The 25,074-nt window shown below is 43.1% G+C and overlaps 1 protein-coding gene and 1 long non-coding RNA gene across 4 annotated transcripts in view; one reads left to right on the forward strand and one right to left on the reverse strand.

Moving 5' to 3' along the window:
- nrxn2a (neurexin 2a) overlaps positions 1-25,074 on the forward strand; it is a 307,701-nt gene that overhangs the window by 75,421 nt on the left and 207,206 nt on the right. For 2 of the 3 annotated variants that reach the window (XM_045208196.1, XM_045208197.1), the window contains exons 6-9: positions 5,299-5,460; positions 7,200-7,641; positions 8,387-8,770; positions 9,851-10,054. In XM_045208196.1, coding sequence (XP_045064131.1) covers positions 5,299-5,460; positions 7,200-7,641; positions 8,387-8,770; positions 9,851-10,054 — 1,192 coding nt within the window. Of the gene's footprint in view, positions 1-5,298; positions 5,461-7,199; positions 7,642-8,386; positions 8,771-9,850; positions 10,055-24,165; positions 24,193-25,074 lie in introns of all 3 variants that reach the window. The other variant, XM_041851550.1, reaches the window with a different exon arrangement.
- LOC121542094 overlaps positions 1-25,074 on the reverse strand; it is a 52,194-nt gene that overhangs the window by 23,219 nt on the left and 3,901 nt on the right. The window contains exon 2 of the long non-coding RNA XR_005995827.2: positions 24,699-24,850. This is a non-coding gene — a long non-coding RNA (uncharacterized LOC121542094). The remainder of the gene's footprint in view (positions 1-24,698; positions 24,851-25,074) is intronic.

Below are 25,074 nucleotides of genomic sequence, written 5' to 3' on the forward strand. Positions count from 1 at the left end.
CTGAGTCAATCTCATTGAGTCTCAACAATATAGGCCTACTAGTAATCAATATGATTTGTTCTTGTACATTGGACCTTTTTCATGTGTTTATGTATTGAAGGTGCTCTTATAATTCCATGTTTCTAACAAACAATATTTGACTTTACCTGTTAATGTGTATAGTGCTGTGGGTGAATTTATCCTGAGGAAGGATACCACCATTTTTTACTGAGCTGAGGATATATCTGATTAATGGTCCATATTTAGCTACATCAGACCTATCCTGTAGGGTTGCACTTCTACAAAACCTTTTATCTTTGAAAGCATACAGCCATGTATTTCACAACACATTTCTGTACTAGCTTTACACCCTATCAGGATTAGTCATTGACATGCTCTCCTACTAACCCTGGTCATGCCTGCTATCCCCTCCCATGCAACATTAAGCCTGTCTACAGGTGTAGGATCTTAATTTGATCACATGCAGGATGTTTTTAACTTGTAATGTGTTTGAGGTTTAAAAAGGCTTCTGAAGTTTGTAATTTCAACTGTTATTTTCCCTTACGAAAAATGTATCAAACCCTATAAAAATGTCCATTAATTAGAATCCACATAATAATTCACATTTCCTGTTTCTGCAGGATTATTTTCCTGCTGTAGCAAACTGGCTCAAGTTAATATCCTACATCCTATGCTGACTGCACATTTTATGGTTATTTTCTTTGCTAACTCTGTCTTCTATACTAACTAACATAACTCTTCAAAAGGTTGTCTTCATTTTTTAACCCCTCATTTTTTATATTCTTCATTTTTCTTTCTGGTTAGATACTAAATTCAGCTTTTCATTGCTTTACATTCAGTGGAGCTTTATTTTATCTCTCAAATTAAATTTGGGCAAGTTGCAGCGGAGGGTGCAGAGCTGTTGGCCGGGGTAGTGGTAGCCAGGTGGAAAGCATGGCCAGCCGTAGCAAAATGCTTGTTGAAATTCTCGATTATTATAGATTTATCGGTGGTGACAGTGTTTCCTAGCCTCAGTGCAGTGGGCAGTTGGGAGGGGGTGCTCTTATTCTCCATGGACTTTACAGTGTCCCAAAACTTTTTGGAGTTAGTGCTACAGGATGCAAATTTCTGTTTGAAAAAGCTAGCCTTTGCTTTTCTAACTGATTGTGTATATTGGTTCCTGACTTCCCTGAAAAGTTGCATATCGCGGGGGCTGTTCGATACTAATGCAGTACGCCACAGGATGTTTTTGTGCTGGTCAAGGGCAGTCAAGTCTGAGGAGAACCAGGGGCTATATCTGTTCTTAGTTCTGAATTTTTTGAATGGGGCATGCTTATTTAAGATTGAGAGGAAAGCACTTTTAAAGAACAACCAGGCATCCTCTACTGACGGAATGAGGTCAGTATCCATCCAGGATACCCGGGCCAGGTCAATTAGAAAGGCCTGCTTGCTAAAGTGTTTTAGGGAGCGTTTGACAGTAATGAGGGGTGGTCGTTTGACCGCTGACCCATTACGGACGCAGGCAATAAGGCAGTGATCGCTGAGATCCTGGTTGAAGACAGCGGAGGTGTATTTAGAGGGTAAATTTGTCAGGATGATATCTATGAGGGTGCCCATGTTTACAAATTTAGGGTTGTACCTGGTAGGTTCGTTGATAATTTGTGTGAGATTGAGGGCATCTAGTTTAGATTGTAGGTTGGCCGGGGTGTTAAGCATATCCCAGTTTAGGTCACCAAGCAGTACGAACTCTGAGGATAGATGGGGGGCAATCAGTTCACATATGGTGTCCAGGGCACAGCTCGGGGCTGAGGGGTATCTGTAGCAAGTGGCAACAGTGAGAGACTTATTTCTGGAAAGGTGGATTTTTAGAAGTAGAAGCTCAAACTTTTTGGTCACAGACCTGGATAGTATGACAGAGCTCTGCAGGCTATCTCTACAGTAGATTGCAACCCCACCCCCTTTGGCAGTTCTATCTAGACGGAAAATGTTGTAGTTGGGCGTGGACATTTCTGCATTTTTGGTGGCCTTCCTAAGCCAGGATTCAGACACTGCTAGAACATCAGGGTTGGTGGAGTGTGCCAATGCAGTGAATAACTCAAACTTAAGGAGGAGGCTTCGGATGTTAATGTGCAAGAAACCAAGGCTTTTACGGTTACAGAAGTCAACAAATGATAACGCCTGGGGAGTAGGAGTGCTACTGGGGGCTACAGGGCCTGGGTTAACCTCTACATCACCAGAGGAACAAAGGAGGAGTAGAATAAGGATACGGCTAAAGGCTTTAAGAACTGGTCTTCTAGTGCGTTGGGTACAGAGAATAAAAGGGGCAGATTTCCAGGCATTGTAGAATAGATTCAGGGCATTATGTACAGACATGGATATGGAAGGATATGAGTACAGTGGAGGTAAACCTAAGCAGTGGGTAATGATGAAAGAGATAGCATCACTGGAGGCACCGATTGAGTCGGTCTCCGCGTGTATGGGGGGTGGGACAAAGGAGCTATCTAAGGCAGGTTGAGGTGGACTGGGGGCTCTACAGTGAAATAGTACAATAAGAAATAACCGAAACAGCAATAAGCAAGACATATTGACATGGGAGAGAGGCATAAAGCAATCACAGGTGTTATTCGAGAGAGCTAAGAAAACAGCTGGTAATGGCGACAAAGTTTGGGCTGAGGCTAAACATAAACAGGATGCGGTACTGTATAAAGGAACAGTCCAGCAGGCATCAGCTGTATAGCTGAGTTATCATAAGGTCCAGTGAACAGCAATAGGAGAGTTCGGAGGTAGTTCAGGGACTGCTACAGCACTGGCGAGCAAGAGGCACAGCTTGCGTGTGCTAGCGGGCCGGGGCTAGCTGATGGATCTTCGTGGTCGATGTCGTAACGGGAAGCCTGTTGAAACCACATCAGACGATTTCGTCTGCAGACCAGTCGTGTTGGATTGGCGGGGCTCCGTGTCAACACTAGGAGGTCCCGTCCGGTTAACAGAGAGGTAGATAGCCGGGAGATGTACCTGGCTCGAGGCTAGCTCAAGGCTAACTGGTGCTTGCTAAGGGGAAATGGTAATTAGCCAACGACAACAGCCATTCGGTTGCCACTAGCTAGTTGCGATGATCCGGCGTTAGGGTCCATTGATTCCGGCAGAAAATCTGATATGCTCTGGGTCAATAGCACGCTGTACAGACTGGCCGACAAATTGTCCAGGCTAGAGCTAGAGCTGGCTGGTGGGTAGTGCAGGCCACGGACAATGGTGAAGACGCTAACGGTGGCTAATAGCAAGTAGCTAGCTAGCTGGCTACCACAGCCATTTGGTTGCAGCTAGACTAGTTTCAGCTTAAGGTTCTTGATAAAAGTTATAAAGAAATAATAGAATCCTTTCCACGTTGGGTGAGGCGGGTTGCAGGAAAGTATATTTAGTTAAAGAATGAAAAGTAAAAAAGTAAAATTGGGAAATATATACAAAATAGACACACACAAAAAAAAGGCTATTTACACAAGGACACTACAGAAAACACGACCGCACTGCTACGCCATCTTGGATTTCTGGGATCTTTTATTTCAGCTCATGAAACATGGGACCAACACTTTACATGTTGCGTTTATATTTTTGTTCAGTGTAAAACTCAAACTAAATAAAAAACGAATAAATCAGGTCTGAAAACTAACTGAAACTAAACTAATTTTTTTATAAAAAAATCAGTTTAAAAAAAATTAAAACGAAAAGAAATTAACAACGATTTTAAAAACACAAAACAATAATATTGGTATAGTATTACCATTTCAGTCGCAGCTGAGCCACATACACGACAACAGTATATCTCATATATACAGTTGAAGTCGGAAGTTTACATACACTTAGGTTGGAGTCATTAAAACTCGTTTTTCAACCACTCCACAAATTTCTTGTTAACAAACTATAGTTTTGGCAAGTCGGTTAGGACATCTACTTTGTGCATGACACAAGTAATTTTTCCAACAATTGTTTACAGACAGATTATTTAACTAATAATTCACTGTATCACAATTCCAGTGGGTCAGAAGTTTACATACACTAAGTTGACTGTGTCTTTAAACAGCTTGGAAAATTCCAGAAAATGATGTCATGGCTTTAAAAGCTTCTGATAGGCTAATGTACATCATTTGAGTCAATTGGAGGTGTTCCTGTGGATGTATTTCAATGCCTACCTTCAAACTCAGTGACTCTTTGCTTGACATCATGGGAAAATCCAAAGAATGGGCAATGACCCCAAGCATACTTCCAAAGTTGTGGCAAAATGACTTAAGGACAACAAAGACAAGGTATTGGAGGGGCCATCACAAAGCCCTGACATCAATCCTATAGAAAATCTGTGGGCAGAACTGAAAAAGTGTGTGCGAGCAAGGAGGCCTACAAACCAGACTCAGTTACACCAGCTCTGTCAGGAGGAATGGGCCAAAATTCACCCAACTTATTGTGGGAAGCTTGTGGAAGGCTACCCGAAACGTTTGACCCAAGTTAAACAATTTAAAGGCAATGCTACCAAATACTAATGAGTGTATGTAAACTTCTGACCCACTGGGAATGTGACAAAATAAATACAAGCTGAAATAAATAATTCTCTCACTATTATTCTAACATTTCACATTCTTCAAATAAAGTGGTGAGCCTAACTGACATAAGACAGGGAATTTTTACTAGGATTAAATGTCAGGAATTGTGAAAAACTAAGTTTAAATGTATTTGGCTAAGGTGTATGTAAACTTCAGACTTCAACTGTATGTAATGCACTCCTCTTAAACCATTTTAATGGATTATAATGCCTTCTGAAACAATTTCTCCCAATAATGAATAATAGATTGTTAATTGGTCCGTTCATTTATTCTCTCTGTATTGATTTGAGATTGATTAGAATTGGTTTCAGCTGTCTAATATCCGATGATGACCTACTGTATTTGTAATGGAATGGGTGTCATCTCAAATTCACAGCTACGAACATACATATATAAACTCTATAATATTATACTGAAATCCAAAATATTGGTGGAATGATCATATCATAATTTGCTTATCATCAACCCTGCTAATCTTTGGAGAATAGAGAAACGTAGGAAGCTTCTGAGAATGGCAGGGCCCTCCAACTGCACCCATGACTCTTACAGCTAAGTATTCAACCAAATTTAAAGGCCAGCATTTAACGCAAAAAAACTAAGCAGTGGATTGTTTCACTTGATGTTGAATTCAAATTCTAATAATTCCACATCTCCCCTTTGTCTCTTTCTATCTGTTCTCTCTCTCCTCCTCCCGCTTTCTCCATACCTCCATTTCTCTCTGGCCACCCAGGTGACTATCTCTGTGGATGGGATCCTGACCACCTCCGGCTACACCCAGGAGGATTACACCATGCTGGGATCAGATGACTTGTTCTACATCGGCGGGAGTCCCAACACGGCTGACCTCCCTGGCTCCCCAGTCAGCAATAACTTCATGGGCTGTCTCAAAGACGTAAGTACCTCAACAGGGAACTCTGATCTGGGTATGCACACTGTCACAGGGCATCTGTTGAGCTGTGATACTTGGCCGCAAGTGGATCTTCCAGCAAGACATTAACCCAAGCACACATGAAAATCCACAAAGAATGCTTAATTGACCACAAAATCAACATTGAAAACCTATGGTTTGAATTGAAGAGGGCAGTCCATAAGCACAGACAAAGGATATCAAGGATCTGGAAAGATTCTGTATGAATTATCTAAGATTTCTCCCAATGTGTTCTCCAATCTCATATTTTTTTGGTGAAAAAGACTGTGTCCTTATACTCGTAAGGGGAGGGTGCTGGAGTATTGAAAACAGCGGATCCAATCATTTTTACCCCTATATATTTTTTGGTTATTACTTGTTAAACAAAATATATTTATCTGAGCAATTGTATTAGTATTAAATAATACAAGTGTTAAATTTTTCTGAGCATACAATATACAGTAGCTCAGTATTTTTATTATTTATTTAATACAGTTTTTTTGCTCATGTTTATCAAGCGATCCAATGATTTTGGACCCCACTGCATATTGTTGAGCCTGTGATGAAATAGATGTGGATCAGTAATTCCCAAAGAACCATCCTAGCCCTGATATGTATTCCTCCAATATCTATCACTCAATGTTACACTGTAACAGGCATCAGGAGTCTGTATCAGTATGATTGATACTACCAAAAAAGAGAGAGATATTGAGTGTCATCTGAGATTTTTACTCTTTTGTACTTTTGCACCTATGGCTGAAATAGACTCTCCAGCTTGCATTTTTTATACTGTGGTTCATTTCTTATTCTCATGAGATTTATTTTTTGGCCTGGCAATTACTGGTAATGGTATCGTGTGAAGCCAAGCTGCTGCCTAGTGTATTTTGATTCAGAGAGACACTAAAGTTCTCACCCTGGAGCAGGGCGTCAGTCAGCTTTTGACGGCAAGTGCCGTTGGTGTGAAAATGAAAAACATGTTCAGCTGTGCCTGCCTACTGCCTTCATCTGTACATGGGAACAGTGCACATGTAACAGACAGACAGACACAGACAGGCAGACATGCAGACATGCAGACAGACAGACATGCAGACAGACAGACAGACAGACAGGCAGACAGACATGCAGACAGACATGCAGACAGACAGGCAGACAGGCAGACATGCAGACAGACAGACAGACAGACAGGCAGACATACAGACAGACAGACAGACAGACAGACAGACAGACAGACAGACATGCAGACAGGCAGGCAGACAGACAGACAGACAGACAGACAGACAGACAGACAGACAGACAGACAGACAGACAGACAGACAGACAGACAGACAGACAGACAGACAGAGACACAGACACAGACAGGAAGATTCTCTTTATGATCTGATGGTTTGTATTGAGTCATGTACTCTGTAATGTCTGGAGTGGATGTCTAGTTATGATTATTAGCATTATGTATGTTGTTGGTTGCAGTCTGTCTGTAAAAAATGATACCAAATGATACAGTGGAATCTTTTGTCGCATTTCCCTCTCAGCTTTCAGCTCAAGGTTGATAGAGAGAAACCGTTTCAATGAATGACAAATTGTTGCATGAATTCTAAGGTTTGGTATTGAGTACAATTGCAGAAAAGAGTGAGGATTGAGGTAAATAACAGCACAGAAAGTGTTCTCTCCGCAGCCACCCACTCAGTGACAGTCCTGTTCCCTGTTCCTGTCCCCTGTCCCTATAGGTGGTTTACAAGAACAATGAGTTCACACTGGAGCTGTCTCGTCTGGCTGCAGAGCGGGACCCTCAGGTCAGTTTTCACGGTGACCTGACCTTCCGCTGTGAGGACGTGGCCGCCCTGGAGCCGGTCACCTTCGACACGCCTGCCGCCTACCTCACCCTGCCCAGGTGGAACACCAAGAAGACTGGCTCCATCTCCTTTGACTTCCGTACCACGGAGCCCAGCGGCCTGCTGTTGTTCAGCTACGGGGACGGACGTCTGCAGGGCCCAGACAGACAGCCGGACAGGTATGCCCGGGCTGATTACTTTGCCATGGAGCTAATGGACGGCTTCCTCTACCTGGTGATGGACATGGGCTCTGGCAGCATCAAGATGAAGGCCAGCAACAAGAGGGTCAACGATGGGGAGTGGTGCCACGTGGACTTCCAGAGGGAGGGGCGCAAGGGTGAGAGGAAGCACACATGATGGTTCTGATAAGCTCTGATTGGCCTGTTAGGTGTGATTGAAAAAGGCTTCAACCAATGAGCCGCACGGGGCCGTGTCCCATAGTGAGATGTCGAAGAGTCGACTAAAAGAGAACCAGGGGCGTATACAGTAACTCTGGTCCTGCAGACGTACTGTACCAGAAATGTAGGAGTTAAATTCTACTGGCTTGTGAAATTACATTTACTATACCTTAATCTTCATGTTTCTTCACTGCATTTAGAGATTCTGCGTGCATATCCAGTTTTAATTACAGTCTTATTTTTAGCAGTTATAATCTATGTATGACATTTTGTAAATTGCCTTAACCTATTTCGCAAGTGGCCAATTATACTGTCACCTACCTCGTGGGGAAATGTCGAGCCCAGTGATTCCAGCCGGTTTGCTTACAGCTTATTGGTAATAGAGAATTATGATATGACAAAGATCTGATATATTCCTCTTCATTAGTCATTTCACAGTTTTACACCTGGTGTACCTTGTGGATATCCTCTTCTGTTTGATTTTAAATCCCAATGAATAGCTAGATCCACTGTCTCTACCACATCCTCCAATAGCAACACAGGAACTCACACTCTCACTTCATTTTCCTACTTCTCCACCAACACTCATTACTCACACACACCTGCACATCTTCTCAAACACACATACAGTGAGGTGAGACAGCCTTGATACTAGTTGACTCACTCTGACTGTCTTGCCTTCAGGCTTCATCTCAGTGAACAGCCGCAGCACACCATTCTCTGCTAATGAAGGCAATGAGATCTTAGACCTGGATGGTGATATGTACCTGGGGGGTCTGCCCGAGGCACGCCAGCGCCTCATCCTCCCCCCAGAAGTCTGGACGGCCCCCCTCAACCTGGGCTATGTGGGCTGCATGCGGGACCTGTTCATGGATGGGCGGAGCCGGGACCTGAGGAGACTGGCTGAGATCCAGAGAGCCTCTGGAGTCAGCAGCTTCTGCACCAGAGAAACCCACATTTGGTGTGTCAGAGACATCTGTGGCAACGGTGGGCAGTGCCGTGAGGGCTGGAACCGTCATGTGTGTGACTGCACCAGCACGGGCTACCTGGGCCCCAACTGTAACAGTGGTGAGAGAGAGGGACAGCGGGATGGGGAAACTGTGAGAGTGGTGAGAGAGGGGGACAGCGGGATGGGGAAAATGTGAGAGTGGTGAGAGAGGGGGACAGCGGGATGGGGAAACTGTGAGAGCGGTGAGAGAGGGGGACAGCGGGATAGGGAAACTGTGAGAGTGGTGAGAGAGGGGGACAGCGGGATGGGGAAACTGTGAGAGTGGTGAGAGAGGGGGACAGCGGGATGGGGAAACTGTGAGAGTGGTGAGAGAGGGGGACAGCGGGATGGGGAAACTGAGAGCGGTGAGAGAGGGGGACAGCGGATGGGGAAACTGTGAGAGCGGTGAGAGAGGGGGACAGCGGGATGGGGAAACTGTGAGAGTGGTGAGAGAGAGGGACAGTGGGATGGGGAATGTTGCTCTGGTTGAAATGATACTGCAAAGCTTTTAAAACAAGTTTTAGGATATTTCATACAGACAATGGAGATGAAATCACTTTTTATGTGAGTCATTCAAGGGGTAACTTCCCACTCCATTAGTGATCTGTTAGTGAAGTGGCTGTACGTGAGGAATAAATTGCTGAATTGCCACTCACTGCTGGGTATCAGTAATTCATCAGTATTGCGGTGCACTCTCCATAAGTCTAAATCACCCTGCATCTACCACAGAGATCTTTCTCACAGAGAGATGAGGAGCCCCATTGTGAAGGCATTTGGCTGAAAACATTATGAGGGATATCAATGGAATCCTCATCCTATTTGTGGCCTGAATATACATCTATGAGAGGAGGATGATTAGAGAGGCATCATATAACAGAGCTGTGGGATATATTACAGGCTTTTCCTGCCATCTAGTGTTGCTGCAGGAAACTCTCACCAACAGGCATACAAGGAAAAACACTGTTCTATATTTTTTCAGCAAAGATTGCATCTGAAATATCAGTTAAAATAATATTATCTTACATTGATTTCTTATTTTATTCTGAATAATGCGCTTATTCAGTGTTGAGTGTATAGGAAAAGGTTCTCTACTGTATGGGAACATTTGCGACCAAAACATTAGCTAACCCTGTTTCCCTGTCTTTTGGTGTCACACACAGAGGCCACGGTGCTGAGCTACGACGGCAGCATGTATCTGAAGGTGACGCTGCGAGTGAGCATGCACACGGAGGCCGAGGACGTGGCGCTGCGCTTTATGTCCCAGAGGGCCTTTGGGCTGCTGTTGGCCACCACCTCCCAGGACTCAGCTGACACCCTGCGTCTGGAGCTGGACGCGGGCCGGGTCAAACTCACCGTCAATCTGGGTAATGCTAACAACACTAACGCTAGGCCTTTGAGTCCTCGCGGCTTCTCAGTTAGATGATATAATGAATTGGGAGAGGTCTTGTCCTACATAGCCCTTTCTTCTCTTCATCATACACATCATCTATGTACCTCTCTCTGTGTTCCCTCTCTCGCTCTCTCTCTGTATCTCGTCTCTCTGTGTTCCCTCTCTCGCTCTCTCTCTCTCTCTCTCTCTCTCTCTCTCTGTATCTCGTCTCTCTCGCTCTCTCTCTCTCTCTCTCTCTCTCTCTCTCTCTCTCTCTCTCTCTCTCTCTCTCTCTCTCTCTCTCTCTCTCTCTCTCTCTCTCTCTCTCTCTCTCTCTCTGTATCTCCTCTCTCTCTGTATCTCCCCTCTCTCTCTCTCTCTCTCTCTGTATCTCCTCTCTCTGTATCTCTCTCTCTGTATCTCATCTCTCTCTCTCGCTCTCACTCTATCTCCTCTCTCTCTCTCTCTGTATCTCCCCTCTCTCTCTATGTATCTCCTCTGTGTTCTCTCTCTCTCTCTCTCTCTCTCTCTCTCTCTCTCTCTCTCTCTCTCTCTCTCTCTCTCTCTCTCTCTCTCTCTGTCTCTCCTCTCTCTCTCTCTCTCTCTCTCTCTCTCTCTGTATCTCCTCTCTCTCTCTCTGTATCTCATCTCTCTCTCTCTTGCTCTCACTCTATCTCCTCTCTCTCTCTCTGTATCTCCCCTCTCTCTATGTATCTCCTCGGTGTTTTCTCTCTCTCTCTCTCTGTATCTCCTCTCTCTCTCTCTCTCTCTCTCTCTCTCTCTCTCTCTCTCTCCTCTCTCTCTCTCTCTCTCTCTCTCTGTATCTCCTCTCTCTCTCTCTGTATCTCATCTCTCTCTCTCTTGCTCTCACTCTATCTCCTCTCTCTCTCTCTGTATCTCCCCTCTCTCTATGTATCTCCTCGGTGTTTTCTCTCTCTCTCTCTCGTCTCTCTCTCTCTCTCTCTCTCTCTCTCTCTCTCTCTCTCTCTCTGTATCTCTCTCTCTCTCTCTCTCTCTCTCTGTATCCCTCTCTCTCTCTCTCTCTCTCTCTCTCTCTCTCTCTCTCTCTCTCTCTCTCTCTCTCTGTATCCCCTCTCTCTCTCTCTCTCTCTCTCTCTCTCTCTCTCTCTCTCTCTGTATATCCTCTCTCTCACTCACTCACTCACTCACTCATACCCAGGTCAGTCCCTATCTGATCCATCCCCCAACCCTTTCAGCCCTTCAACGGCCTGTGTGTCTGCAGTCCTAGAAACAGACAGTCAGAGAGACCGGCTCACTTAAAAACATACTGTACCATCATGACAGATACATTGTCATGGTGCACAACAGATGTTTGGCCCCAGTACATCTGTAGGTAGTGAGTCTGGTCCTTGGCTGTTTGTGTCCACTGCTCTGTGATGGTTGACAGCTCCAGAGAACACCTCAGCCATACTAGCATAGTAGTGTGTAGTAGCACATAGACTTCATTGCAGGTTATGGTAAGCCATAATGACTATGTAGCATTTCTATTATTCAGATAGCAGAATGGTGAGGAGAGATGTACTAGTTTTCCACAGCATGATGCTCCCAGCACAGCCACGGGAAATAGGGGTGCTGAGGGTGCTGCAGCACCCCATGATATTTAAAAAATATAGATATAATATAGATATACAGTTGAAGTCGGAAGTTTACATACACCTTAGCCAAATACATTTAAACTAAATTTTTCACAATTCCTGACATTTAATCCTAGAAAAAATGCCCTGTCTTAGGTCAGTTAGGATCACCACTTTATTTTAAGAATGTGAAATGTCAGAATAATTGTAGAGAGAATGATTTATTTCAGCTTTTATTTCTTTCATCACATTCCCAGTGGGTCAGAAGTTTACATACACTCAATTAGTATTTGGTAGCATTGCCTTTAAATTGTTTAACTTGGGTCGAACGTTTCGGGAGCCTTCCACAAGCTTCCCACAATAAGTTGGGTGAATTTTGGCCCATTCCTCCTGACAGAGCTGGTGTAACTCAGTCAGGTTTGTAGGCCTCCTTGCTCGCACACACTTTTTCAGTTCTGCCCACAGATTTTCTATAGGATTGAGGTCAGGGCTTTGTGATGGCCACTCCAATACCTTGACTTTGTTGTCCTTAAGCCATTTTGCCACAACTTTGGAAGTATGCTTGGGGTCATTGTCCATTTGGAAGACCCATTGCGACCAAGCTTTAACTTCCTGACTGATGTCTTGAGATGTTGCTCCAATATATCCACATAATTTTCCTTCTTCATGATGCCATCTATTTTGAGAAGTGCACCAGTCCCTCCTGCAGCAAATCACCCCCACAGCATGATGCTGCCACCCCCGTGCTTCACGGTTGGGATGGTGTTCTTCGACTTGCAAGCAGCCCCCTTTTTCCTCCAAACATAACGATGGTCATTATGGCCAAACAGTTCTATTTTTGTTTCATCAGACCAGAGGACATTTCTCCAAAAAGTACGATCTTTGTCCCGATGTGCAGTTGCAAACTGGAGCAGTGGCTTCTTCCTTGCTGAGCGGCCTTTCAGGTTATGTCGATATAGGACTCGCTTTACTGTGGATATAGATAATTTTGTACCTGTTTCCTCCAGCATCTTCACAAGGTCCTTTGCTGTTGTTCTGGGATTGATTTGCACTTTTCGCACCAAAGTACGTTCATCTCTAGGAGACAGAACGTGTCTCCTTCCTAAGCGGTATGATGGCTGCGTGGTCCCATGGTGTTTATACTTGCGTACTGTTGTTTGTACAGATGAACGTGGTACCTTCAGGCATTTGGAAATTCCTCCCAAGAATCTACAATTTTTTTTCTGAGGTCTTGGCTGATTTCTTTGGATTTTCCCATGATGTCAAGCAAAGAGTCACTGAGTTTGAAGGTAGGCCTTGAAATACATCCACAGGAACACCTCCACTTGACTCAAATGATGTCAATTAGCCTATCAGAAGCTTTTAAAGCCATGACATCATTTTCTGGAATTTTCCAAGCTGTTTAAAGACACAGTCAACTTAGTGTATGTAAACTTCTGACCCACTGGAATTGTGATACAGTGAATTATAAGTGAAATAATCTGTCTGTAAACAATTGTTGGAAAAATTACTTGTGTCATGCACAAAGTAGATGTCCTAACCGACTTGCCAAAACTATAGTTTGTTAACAAGACATTTGTGGAGTGGTTAAAAAACGAGTTTTAATGACTCCAACCTAAGTGTATGTAAACTTCCGACTTCAACTGTATATATATTATTTCCACCAAATTTGTGCACTAGGTCTTTATTTCTGTATGAGCAGGGAAAAACACTCGTCAGCAGAGTGGAGAAAAATATTTCTCACTCCTTCAGTGTGGCTGTGACGATGCAAACCAGCCCTTTCCTTAGTCTATACTATACCTGCCTCACTATAGGTAATACACACCAGGAGGCATATCTGCAATCAACCTGTGATGTACAGTGAGCTCCAAAGGTATTGGGACAGTGACAATTGTGTTGTTGTTTTGGCTCTGTACTCCAACACTTTGGATTTGAAATGATACACTGACTATGAGGTTAAAGTGCAGACTGTCAGCGTTAATTATAAGGTATTTTCAACCATATCGGGTGAACCGTTTAGAAATTACAGCACTTTTTGTACATAGTCTGCCCATTTTAGGAGACCAAAGGTATTGGGACATATTCACTTATATGTGTATTAAAGTAGTCAATAGTTTAGTATTGGCCCCATATTCCTAGCACGCAATGATTACATCAAGCTTGTGACTCTACGAACTTGATGGATGCATTTGCTGTTTCTTTTGGTTGTGTTTCAGATTATTTTGTGCCCAATAGAAATGAATGGTAAATAATGGATTGTGTCATTTTGGAGTCACTTTTATTGTAAATAAGAATAGAATATGTTTCTAAACACTTCTACATTCATGTGGATGCTACCATGATTACGAATTGTCCTGAATGAATTGTGAATAATGATGAGTGAAAAAGTTACAGACGCATCATATCCCCAAGACCGGCTAACCTCTCATTTAATATTTAATATTGCAGATAGATTGTGGCTTCTATCAGTGTAATTGTCTGCATCATTTCCAATCCCCCATGTATATATATTTTTTAAATATATACAGTGCATTCGGAAAGTATTCAGACCCCTTGACTTTTTCCACATTTTGTTACGTTACAGGCTTATTCTAAAATGGATTAAATAAACATGTTTTCTCATCAATCTACACACAATACCCCATAATGACAAAGTGAAAACAGGTTTTTAAGAATTTTTGCTAATGTATTCAAAATTAAAAAACAGAAATAGCTTATTTACATAAGTATTCAGACCCTTTGCTATGCGACTCAAAATTTTGTTCAGGTCCATCCTGTTTCCATTGACTATCCTTGATATGTTTCTACAACTTGATTGGAGTACACTTGTGGTAAATTCAATTGATTGAACATGATTTGGAAAGGCACACAGTTGACAATGCATGTCAGAGTAAAAACAAAGCCGTGAGGTTAAGAGAATTGTCCATAAAGCTCAGAGACAGGATTGTGTCGAGGCACAGATCTGGGGAAGGGTACCAAAAAATGTCTGCAGCATTGAAGGTCCCCAAGAACACAGTGGCCTCCATAATTCTTAAATGGAAGAAGTTTGGAACCACCAAGACTATTCCTAGAGCTGGCCGCCCGGCCAAACTGAGCAATCGGGGGAGAAGGGCCTTGGTCAGGGAGGTGACCAAGAACCTGATGGTCACTCTGACAGAACTCCAGAGTTCCTCTGTGGAGATGGGAGAACCTTCCAGAAGGACAACCATCTCTGCAGCACTCCACCAATCAGGCCTTTACGGTAGAGTGGCCAGACGGAAGCCACTCCTCAGTAAAAGGCACATGACAGCCCACTTGGAGTTTGCCAAAGGCACCTAGAGGATTCTCAGACCATGAGAAACAAGACTGTAATCGCTGCCAAAGGTGTTCAACAAAGTACTGAGTAAAAGGTCTGATACTTATGTTTTTGCTTTGTCATTATGGGGTATTGTGTGTAGATTGATAAGGGAAAAAACAATTGATTTCCATTTTAGAATAAGGCTGTAACGTAACAAAATGTGGAAAAAGTCAAGGGGTCTGAGTACTTTACGAATGCACTGTATATATTGTTTTAAATATATATATTTTTAAATATATTTAACTTCTTTCTTATTTTCCCCTAACCCTGCCACCCCTCCCCTAATTGGACTAAACTAATCGACATCAATACTTATGCTTCCACTTCCAGCTTATATACGGAACAACATTTTCCATAAGAACAAAAACGTATTTCTCTCAAATTTGGTACACAAATGTGTTTACATTCCTGTTACTGAGCATTTCTCCTTTGCCAAGATAATCCATCCACCTGACAGGTGTGGCATATCAAGAAGCTGATTAAACAGCATGATCATTACACAGGTGCACCTTGTGCTGGGGACAATTAAAGGCCATTCTAAAATTTGCAGTTTTGTCATACAACACAATGCCACAGATGTCTCAAGTTTTGAGGGAGTGTGCAATTGGCATGCTGACTAGGAATGTCCACCAGAGTTGTGGCCAGATAATTTAATGTTAATTTCTCTACCATAAGCCCCCTCCAACATTGTTTTAGAGAATTTGGCAGTACGTCCAACCGGTCTCACAACCGCAGACCATGTGTAACCACACAAGCCCAGGACCTCCACATCCAGCTTCTTCACCTGAGGGATCGTCTGAAACCAGCCACCCGGACAGCTGATGAAACTGAGGATTGTTTCTGTCTGTAATAAAGCCCTTTTGTGTGGAGAAACTCATTCTGATTGGCTGGGCCTGGCTCCTCAGCGGGTGGGTCTATGCCCTCCCAGGCCCATCCATGGCTGCTCCCCTGCCCAGTCATGTGAAATCCATAGATTAGGGCCTAATGAATTTATTTCAATTTACTGATTTCCTTATATGAACTGTAAGTCAGTAAAATCGTTGAAATTGTTTATATTTTTGTTCAGTATAGAAGAAGAAAAAAATGCTCACGCTGAAGACTTCCATAGCGGTCCACTAATACAGGACTAGTAAAGGCCCAGTGCACTACTTTTGTCAAGAAATGTAAACTAAATGTACCAGCATTTTAACTTGAATCTGATAATTATCTGTACAAAACAGTTAATCTGATAATACTTGTGGAATATAAAAATACTTGCTTGATATATGTTTTGCAAATGCAGCTTATTTCTATGTGAAAACTGAAATGGTCTATTCATCCCTTTTCCATTTTAGTAGACGTTCTTATCCAGAACAATTTACAGTAGTGAGTGCATACATTTTCAAAAAAGGTTGTACTGGTCCCCCGTTGAAATTGAACCCACAACACTAGCATTGGAAGCGCCATGCTCTACCAACTGAGCCACATCATCACAGCACATCATCACAAACCATTTGTCTCAATGTACTCAATTACTGTATTGTGCATTGTTTTACTTCATGGTGATGGAAAGTCTACAGGTACAAAACTAGATGACCAGACTATGAACAATACATTAATGTACATTTACGTTAAGTGGTTTGTAAGGATGGTAAATGAATACTGCACAAAAAGTGTTTGTTTTCCATTTTATTTTATCAAGAAAAATATTTTGCCCTCCCAGAGTGCAAAGAACCTTGGCGTGACCCTGGTCAACACCCTGTCGTTCTCTGCAAACATCAAAGCAGTGACTCGCTCCTGCAGGTTCAGGCACTTGTCCTCTCCCGTCTAGACTACTGCAACTCTCTGTTGGCTGGGCTCCCCGCTTGTGCCATCGAACCCCTGCAACTTATCCAGAACGCTGCAGCCCGCCTGGTTTTCAACCTTCCCAAGTTCTCCCATGTCACCCCGCTCCTCCGCACACTCCACTGGCTTCCAGTCGAATCTCGTATCCACTACAAGACCATGGTGCTTACCTACGGAACAGCAAGAGGAACTACAGGCCCACTACCAAGGACTGTGGCCTCTCCTCCTCCATGGCCGACGTGATTAAGACATTTAAGCATGTTAACCCCCGCAAGGCTGCCGGCCCAGACGGCATCCCTAGCCGCGTCCTCAGAGCATGCGCAGACCAGCTGGCTGGTGTGTTCATGGACATATTCAATCTCTCCCTTTCCCAGTCTGCTGATCCCACATGCTTCAAGATGGCCACCATTGTTCCTGTACCCAAGAAAGCAAAGGTAACTGAAGTAAATGACTATCGCCCTGTAGCACTCACCTCTGTCATCATAAAGTGCTTTGAGAGACTAGTCAAGGATCATATCACCTCTACCTTACCTGTCACCCTAGACCCACTTCAATTTGCTTACCGCCCCAATAGATCCACAGACGATGCAATTGCCATCACACTGCACACTGCCCTATCCCATCTGGACAAGAGGAATACCTATGTAAGAATGCTGTTCAATGACTATAGTGCAGCATTCAAACACCATAGTACCCTATTCAACACCATAGTACCCTCCAAGCTCATCATTAAGCTCGGCCCTGGGTCTGAACCCCGCCCTGTGCAACTGGGTCCTGGACTTCCTGACGGGCCGCCCCCAGGTGGTGAAGGTAGAAAACAACATCTCCACTTCGCTGATCCTCAACTCTGGGGCCCCACAAGGGTGCGTGCTCAGCCCCCTCCTGTACTCCCTGTTCACCCATGAATGCATGGCCAAGCACGCCTCCAACTCAATCATCAAGTTTGCAGATGACACAACAGTAGTAGGCTTGATTACCAACAATGATGAGACAGCCTACAGGGAGGAGGTGAGGGCTCTGGGAGTGTGGTGCCAGGAAAATAACCTCTCACTCAACATCAACAAAACAAAGGAGATGATCGTCGACTTCAGGAAACAGCAGAGGGTGCACCCCCCTATCCACATCGACGGGACCGCAGTGGAGAAGGTGGAAAGCTTCAAGTTCCTTGGCGTACACATCACAGACAAACTGAAATGGTCCACCCACGCAGACAGTGTGGTGAAGAAGGCGCAACAGAGCCTCTTCAACCTCAAGAGGCTGAAGAAATTTGGCTTATCACCTAAAACCCTCACAAACTTTTACAGATGCACAATTGAGAGCATCCTGTCGGGCTGTATCACCGCCTGGTACTGCAACTGCACCGCCCACAACCGCAGGGCTCTCCAGAGGGTGGTGCGGTCTGCCGAACGCATTACCGGGGGCAAACTACCCGCCCTCCAAGACACATACAGCACCCGATGTCACAGGAAGGCCAAAAAGATAATCAAGGACATCAACCACCCGAGCCACTGCCTGTTCACCCCGCTATCATCCAGAAGGCGAGGTCAGTACAGGTGCATCAAAGCTGGGACCAAGAGAATGAAAAACAGCTTCTATCTCAAGGCCATCAGACTGTTAAATAGCCATCACTAGCACATTAGAGGCTGCTGCTGCCTATTGAAATCACTGGCCACATTAAGAAATGGAACACAAGTCACTTTAATAATGTTTACATATCTTGCACTACTCATCTCATATGTATATACTGCATTCTATTCTATAATACTCTTCTGTATCTTAGTCCATGCCACTCTGTCATTGCTTGTCCATATATGTATATATTCTTAAATCCCATTCCTTAATTGTTTGTGTGTATTGGGTATATGTTGTGTAATTGTTAGATATTACTGCACTGTCAGAGCTAGAAGCACAAGCATTTCGCTACACCCGCTATAACATATGCTAAACACATGTATGTGACAAATAAAATTTGATTTGATTTGAACTGCCCCTCCCTACCTTCAGGCTATGCTCAAACCCTACACCCCAACCCGAGCACTCCATTCTGCCACCTCAGGTCTCTTGGCCCTCCCACCCCTACGGGAAGGCAGCCCCCGCTCAGCCCAGTCCAAGCTCTTCTCTGTCCTGGTACCCCAATGGTGGAACCAGCTTCCCCCTGAAGCTAGGAAAGTAGAGTCCCTGCCCATCTTCTGAAAACATCTGAAACCCTACCTCTTCAAACAGTATCTTTAATAATCCTGTACTTTCTATGTACTTACTATGACTGTGATATGTGGTTGTCCCACCTAGCTATCTTAAGATGAATGCATTAACTGTAAGTTGCTCTAGATAAGAGCGTCTGCTAAATGACAAAAATATAAAAGTGTTTTGTGTCTTTGCCCATAACTTTGCACCTTTTGATGTAAAAGTTTGAGGGCAGGGTTTTGTTCATTCTGGATCCTATTAGAATGACAATCACAGAGAAAGGGACAGGGCAACAACTCTTACAATTCCAACTATTGAACCCTGCAAGATACTGTTCTTAATTAACTACCTTTCTTGCCAAAGCGGAGATGCTGAAAAAAACTTTGGGCCTGCGCTACAGATGTCTATATCAGTCCGCTAATACTAGTAAAGACCCAGTGCACAACCTTTTTTCAAAAAATGTATTTATTTATTTTTTATGTATTTATTTTTATTAAGATTTTTCAGTGGGTGCTGCAGCACCCTCAGCACCTCTACTTCCCACAGCTATGCAAATGGTGATCTAATTATTCTGTCTCTTCGCAGCAAGATATTTAGAGGATGGTTGTATCCCCCATATATATACAATTCTATTGGTTGCTTGAATTTTGTATAATAATTTAAATTGAAAAAAACGTTACGTTTTGAATCCGCCGTCGTTTCAGTTTACGTGACAAAATAAGCTAGTATAGTGTAGAGAATCATTGTACCATCTAAACCGCTGTGAAATATATTTTCCATAACCAAAAATATTGTTGTTTCAGCTGTCTGAAGCTGGTGTACAAAAGCGATAGTAAAAGATCCAAAAACAAAATGTAAGAACGGGAAGCATAGAAATAGAGCACATAGAACAGATCTACCGCTTCTTAGACTTGCTTTCAATGAGAATGATAAATCTATTACTCACATTTCTATATGAATTTGGTTGGGTCGCCCCAAAAGTTACATATTGCCACTTTAATACACATATAAGTGAAATTGTCCCAATACTTTTGGTCCCCTAAAATGGGGGGGGGGGACTATGTATAGAAAGTGTTGTAATTTCTAAACGGTTCACCCGATATGGATGACAATACCCTCAAATTAAAGAGGACAGTCTGTTCTTCAACCTCAGACATTGCATCATTTCAAATCTAATGTGCTGGAGTACAGACCTAAAACAACAAAAAATGTGTCACTGTCCCAATACTTTTGGAGCTCACTGTATAACGTAAGACTACTTTCAAGGTTTTATGAAAAGACTATGTTATTACAGTAATGATATAGCACAAATTAGGGCTGGCAGAATTATTATATAACCGTTTAACCGACGGTTATGGATAAATACCGTCATGAAAATAAACGATCATAACCGTACATTTAGGGTGTAGGGTGCCGTCTTTCGGATGGGACGTTAAACGGGTGTCATGACTCTCTGTGGTAACTAAAGATCCCATGGCACTTATCGTAAGAGTAGGGGTGTTAACCCCGGTGTCCTTGCTAAATTCCCAATCTGGCCCTCATACCATCAAGGCCACCTAAAAATCCCCAGCTTCCAATTGGCTCATTCATCCTTCCTCCTCTCCCCTGTAACTATTCCCCAGATCAATGCTGTAAATGAGAACGTGTTCTCAGTCAACTTACCTAGTTTAATAAGGGTAAAATATAATACATCAAAAAATGGGGAAAGATCAGATTACTGAAGACAGGACAGCCTGGCATTTGTGCGGTTGAGTCCGTTTCTGCTGTAACATGGAACTTTGTTGCTCCTTGCGGAAACAAGCTAGGTGTTGTAGCAAACAAGTCTTTGGTTTCCTAGGCAACGCCTACGTCCCTGCAGCAGCAGCACATGCAGTCAGGAGCGGAGGAGAGGAAATAAATAGCTATTCGAACGGTTATTATGGTGACTGTGGTCATTTGGCTGACCAACAACCGTCATCCAAAATTCTATCACCGTCACAGTCCTAGCACAAATATGGATAGTGATTTTACTCTGATTGCAGCATACAGTGCATTCGGAAAGTATTCAGACCCTTTCACTTTTCCCACATTTTGTTACGTTACAGCCTTATTCTAAAATGGATGAAATTTTTGTTTTTTTCTCATGAATCTACACAAAATACCCCATAATGACAAAGCAAAAACAGGTTTTTAGAATGTTTACAAATGTATTAAAAATACAAAACGGAAATATCACATTTACATAAGAATTCAGACCCTTTACTCAGCACTTTGTTGAAGCACCTTTGGCAGTGATTACAGCCTTGAGTCTTCTTCGGTATGACTCTACAAGCTTGGCACACCTGAATTTGGGGAGTTTCTCCCATTCTTCTCTGCAGATCCTCTCAAGCTCTGCACATGTATTTTCAGGTCCCTCCAGAGATGTTCGATCGGGTTCAAGTCCGGGCTCTGGCTGGGCCACACATTCAGAGACTTGTCCTGAAGCCACTCCTGCGTTGTCTTGGTTGTGTGCTTAGGGTCGTTGTCCTGTTGGAAGGTGAACCTTCGCCCCAGTCTGAGACCCTGACCGCTCTGGAGCAGGTTTTCTTCAAGGATCTCTCTGTACTTTGCTCTGTTCATCTTTCCCTCGATCCTGACTAGTCTCCCAGTTCCTCCTGCTGAAAAACATCCCCACAGCATCATGCTGCCACCACCATACTTCACCGTAGGGATGGTGACAGGTTTCCTCCAGACGTGACGCTTGGCATTCAGGCCAAATAGTTCAATCTTGGTATCATCAGATCAGAGAATCTTGTTTCTCATGGTCTGAGTCCTTTGGGTGCCTTTTGGCAAACTCCAAGCGGGCTGTCATTTGCCTTTTACTGAGGAGTGGCTTCCGTCTGGCCACTCTACCATAAAGGCCTGATTGGTGGAGTGCTGCAGAGATGGTTGTCCTTCTGGAAGGTTCTCCCATCTCCACAGAGGAACTCTGAAGCTCTGTCAGACTGACCATTGAGTTCTTGGTCACCTCCCTGACCAAGGCCCTTCTCCACCGATTGCTCAGTTTGGCCAGGCGGCCAGCTCTAGGAAGAGTCTTGGTGATTCCAAACTTCTTCCATTTAAGAATTATGGAGGGCACTGTGTTCTTGGGGACTTTCAATGCTGCAGAACGTTTTTGGTACCCTTCCCCAGATCTGTGCCTGGACACAATCCTGTCTCGGAGCTCTACGGACAATTCCTTTGACCTGTCAACTGTGGGACCTTATACAGACCAGTGTGTGCCTTTCCAAATCATCTCCAATCAATTGAATTTACCACAGGTGGACTCCAATCAAGTTGTAGAAATCTCAAGGATGATCAATGGAAACAGGATGCACCTGAGCTCAATTTCGAGTCTCATAGCAAAGGGTCTGAATACTTATGTTTTTTCAGTTTTTTATTTGAATACATTTGCAAACATTTCCAAAAACCTGTTTTCACTTTGTGATTATGGGGTATTATGTATAGATTGATGAGAAAAAAAGTAATTAAATCAATTTTAGAATAAGGCTGTAACGTAACAAAATGTAGAAAAAGGGAAGGGGTCTGAATACTTTCCGAATGCGCTGTACATTACTGGTCCTCCTGAGTGTAGTGGAGAGTTAACGTTACTTCCCTCAGCTCTTATGTTAGTGGGTGCTGTATGGTTGCTATGGTGAGGAAAAGGCGGGTTTTACTCTGGAGCTTGTCCCCGGATGGTGGTCTCTGTCTAAAGAAACTGCAGGATGTACCTTGAAGGATGTGAAATGTTTTCTTTGTTATCTTCTTTTATATACACTACCGTTCAAAGGTTTGGGGTCACTTAGACATTTCCTTGTTTTCGAAAGAAAAGCAATTTATTTGTCCATTAAAATAACATTAAATTGATCAGAAATACAGTATAGACATTGTTAATGTTGTAAATGGCTATTGTAGCTGGAAACGGCTGAATTTTTTATGGAATATCTACATAGGCGTATAGAGGCCCATTATCAGCAACCATCAGTCCTGTGTTCCAATGGCACGTTGTGTTTGCTAATCCAAGTTTATCATTTTAAAAGGCTAATTGATCATTAGAAAACCCTTTTGCAATTATGTTAGCACAGCTGAAAACTGTTGTGCTGATTAAAGAAGCAATAAAACTGGTCTTCCTGAGACTAGTTGAGTATCTGGAGCATCAGCAATTGTGGGTTCGATTACAGAATCAAAATGGCCAGAAACAAATAAATGTCTTCTGAAACTCGTCAGTCTATTCTTGTTCTGAGAAATGAAGGCTATTCCATGCGAGAAATTGCCAAGAAACTGAAGATCTCGTACAACGCTGTGTACTACTCCCTTCACAGAACAGTGCAAACTGGCTCTAACCAGAATAGAAAGAGGAGTGGGAGGCCCCGGTGCACAACTGAGCAAGAGGACAAATACATTAGTGTCTAATTTGAGAAACAGATGCCTCACAGGTCCTCAACTGGCAGCTTCATTAAATAGTACCCGCAAAACACCAGTCTCAACTTCAATAGTGAAGAGGCGACTCCGGGATGCTGACCTTCTAGGCAGAGTTGCAAAGAAAAAGCCATATCTCAGACTGGCCAATAAAAAGAAAAGATTAAGATGGGCAGTACACAGCGTTGTACGAGATCTTCAGTTTCTTGGCAATTTCTCGCATAGAATACCCTTAATTTCTCAGAACAAGAATAGACTGACGAGTTTCAGAAGAAAGTTATTTGTTTTTGGCCATTTTGAGCCTGTAATTGAACCCACAATTGCTGGTGCTCCAGATACTCAACTAGTTTCAAGAAGGCCATTTTTATTACTTCTTTAATCAGCACAACAGTTTTCAGCTGTGCTAACATAATTGCAAAAGGGTTTTCTAATGATCAATTAGCCTTTTTAAATGATAAACTTGGATTAGCAAACACAACGTGCCATTGGAACACAGGACTGATGGTTGCTGATAATGGGCCCCTGTACGCCTATGTAGATATTCCATTAAAAATCTGCCGTTTCCAGCTACAATAGCCATTTACAACATTAACAATGTCTACACTGTATTTCTGATCAATTTCATGTTCTTTTAATGGACAAATAATTGCTTTTCTTTTGGAAAAAATGATGTTTCTAAGTGACCCCAAACCTTTGAACGGTAGTGTATATATATTTTTTATCTCACCATCTCGCTCTCTCTCTCACCAGATTGTATCAGGATAGACTGTAACCTCAGTAAGTGGCTCCTATCATTTTTTTTAAAATTCTACTTCAGAACAACTGTATCCAAGACATCATGTTTCTGCTACTGTCTGTTTTACTATTAATGCTATTAAATGAATTTAACATTAGCCATATAGAATATTTATATCCATGAAGTGCAACAATCACATGGTTGTCTTGAAAATGTAAAGGACTGTAAGGTATGTACCAAATACTGTATAAAGCTGAACATAATTTGGTAAACTCATCCTTTAAGCAACACATTTCAGAATAACAAAATGATCCCTTGTTCTTTACAACAGCAAATACCATCTGTTTATGGGTACTCAGTGCTCCTCAGAGAGAGGGAGAGGGGGGGGACTATTGTCCATACAATTTAGTTTTTCAAATCAATTTGTTAGGAGTCAAGGAAAGATGCTTAGTTTTGGATGTTGCCCAATGTAGGCCCAAAGCGGAGGTTATCTGTTGTATACAGTATAGGCAGTGGTAACGCCACAGGTAAGAAACGCCACAGGTACCTGACTAGGTCATGATGGCTCCAAAACTTTTCCCACCATGTTGTCTCATCAGGCTGATTGGCTCAGCCAGTGGATAGAGGGGTGTAGGCTCTGCTGCATGCTATTGCCCACCAAGGTGCACACTGTCTTCTGTAGGCCACAGCATCTGCAACCTACAACATACCAGCATCACAAACCCGTTTACAGTAGCATATAGGACACCGTATTTTTAAGGTGAATAGAGATCTTATATTACAAAAGGGAAACAGTCGTCGACAGCAATGGGTTTACAGTAGGGACATAACACAGCACACAAAACATGGTGCCCCTTGGGTCAACAATGTTTCAGTTCTAATGGAATAGACCAACCAATGTCGGACCACATATTATCATAAGT

This window comes from Coregonus clupeaformis, chromosome 27 (assembly GCF_020615455.1).
Source record: "Coregonus clupeaformis isolate EN_2021a chromosome 27, ASM2061545v1, whole genome shotgun sequence".
NCBI classification, from domain to species: Eukaryota; Metazoa; Chordata; class Actinopteri; order Salmoniformes; family Salmonidae; genus Coregonus; species Coregonus clupeaformis.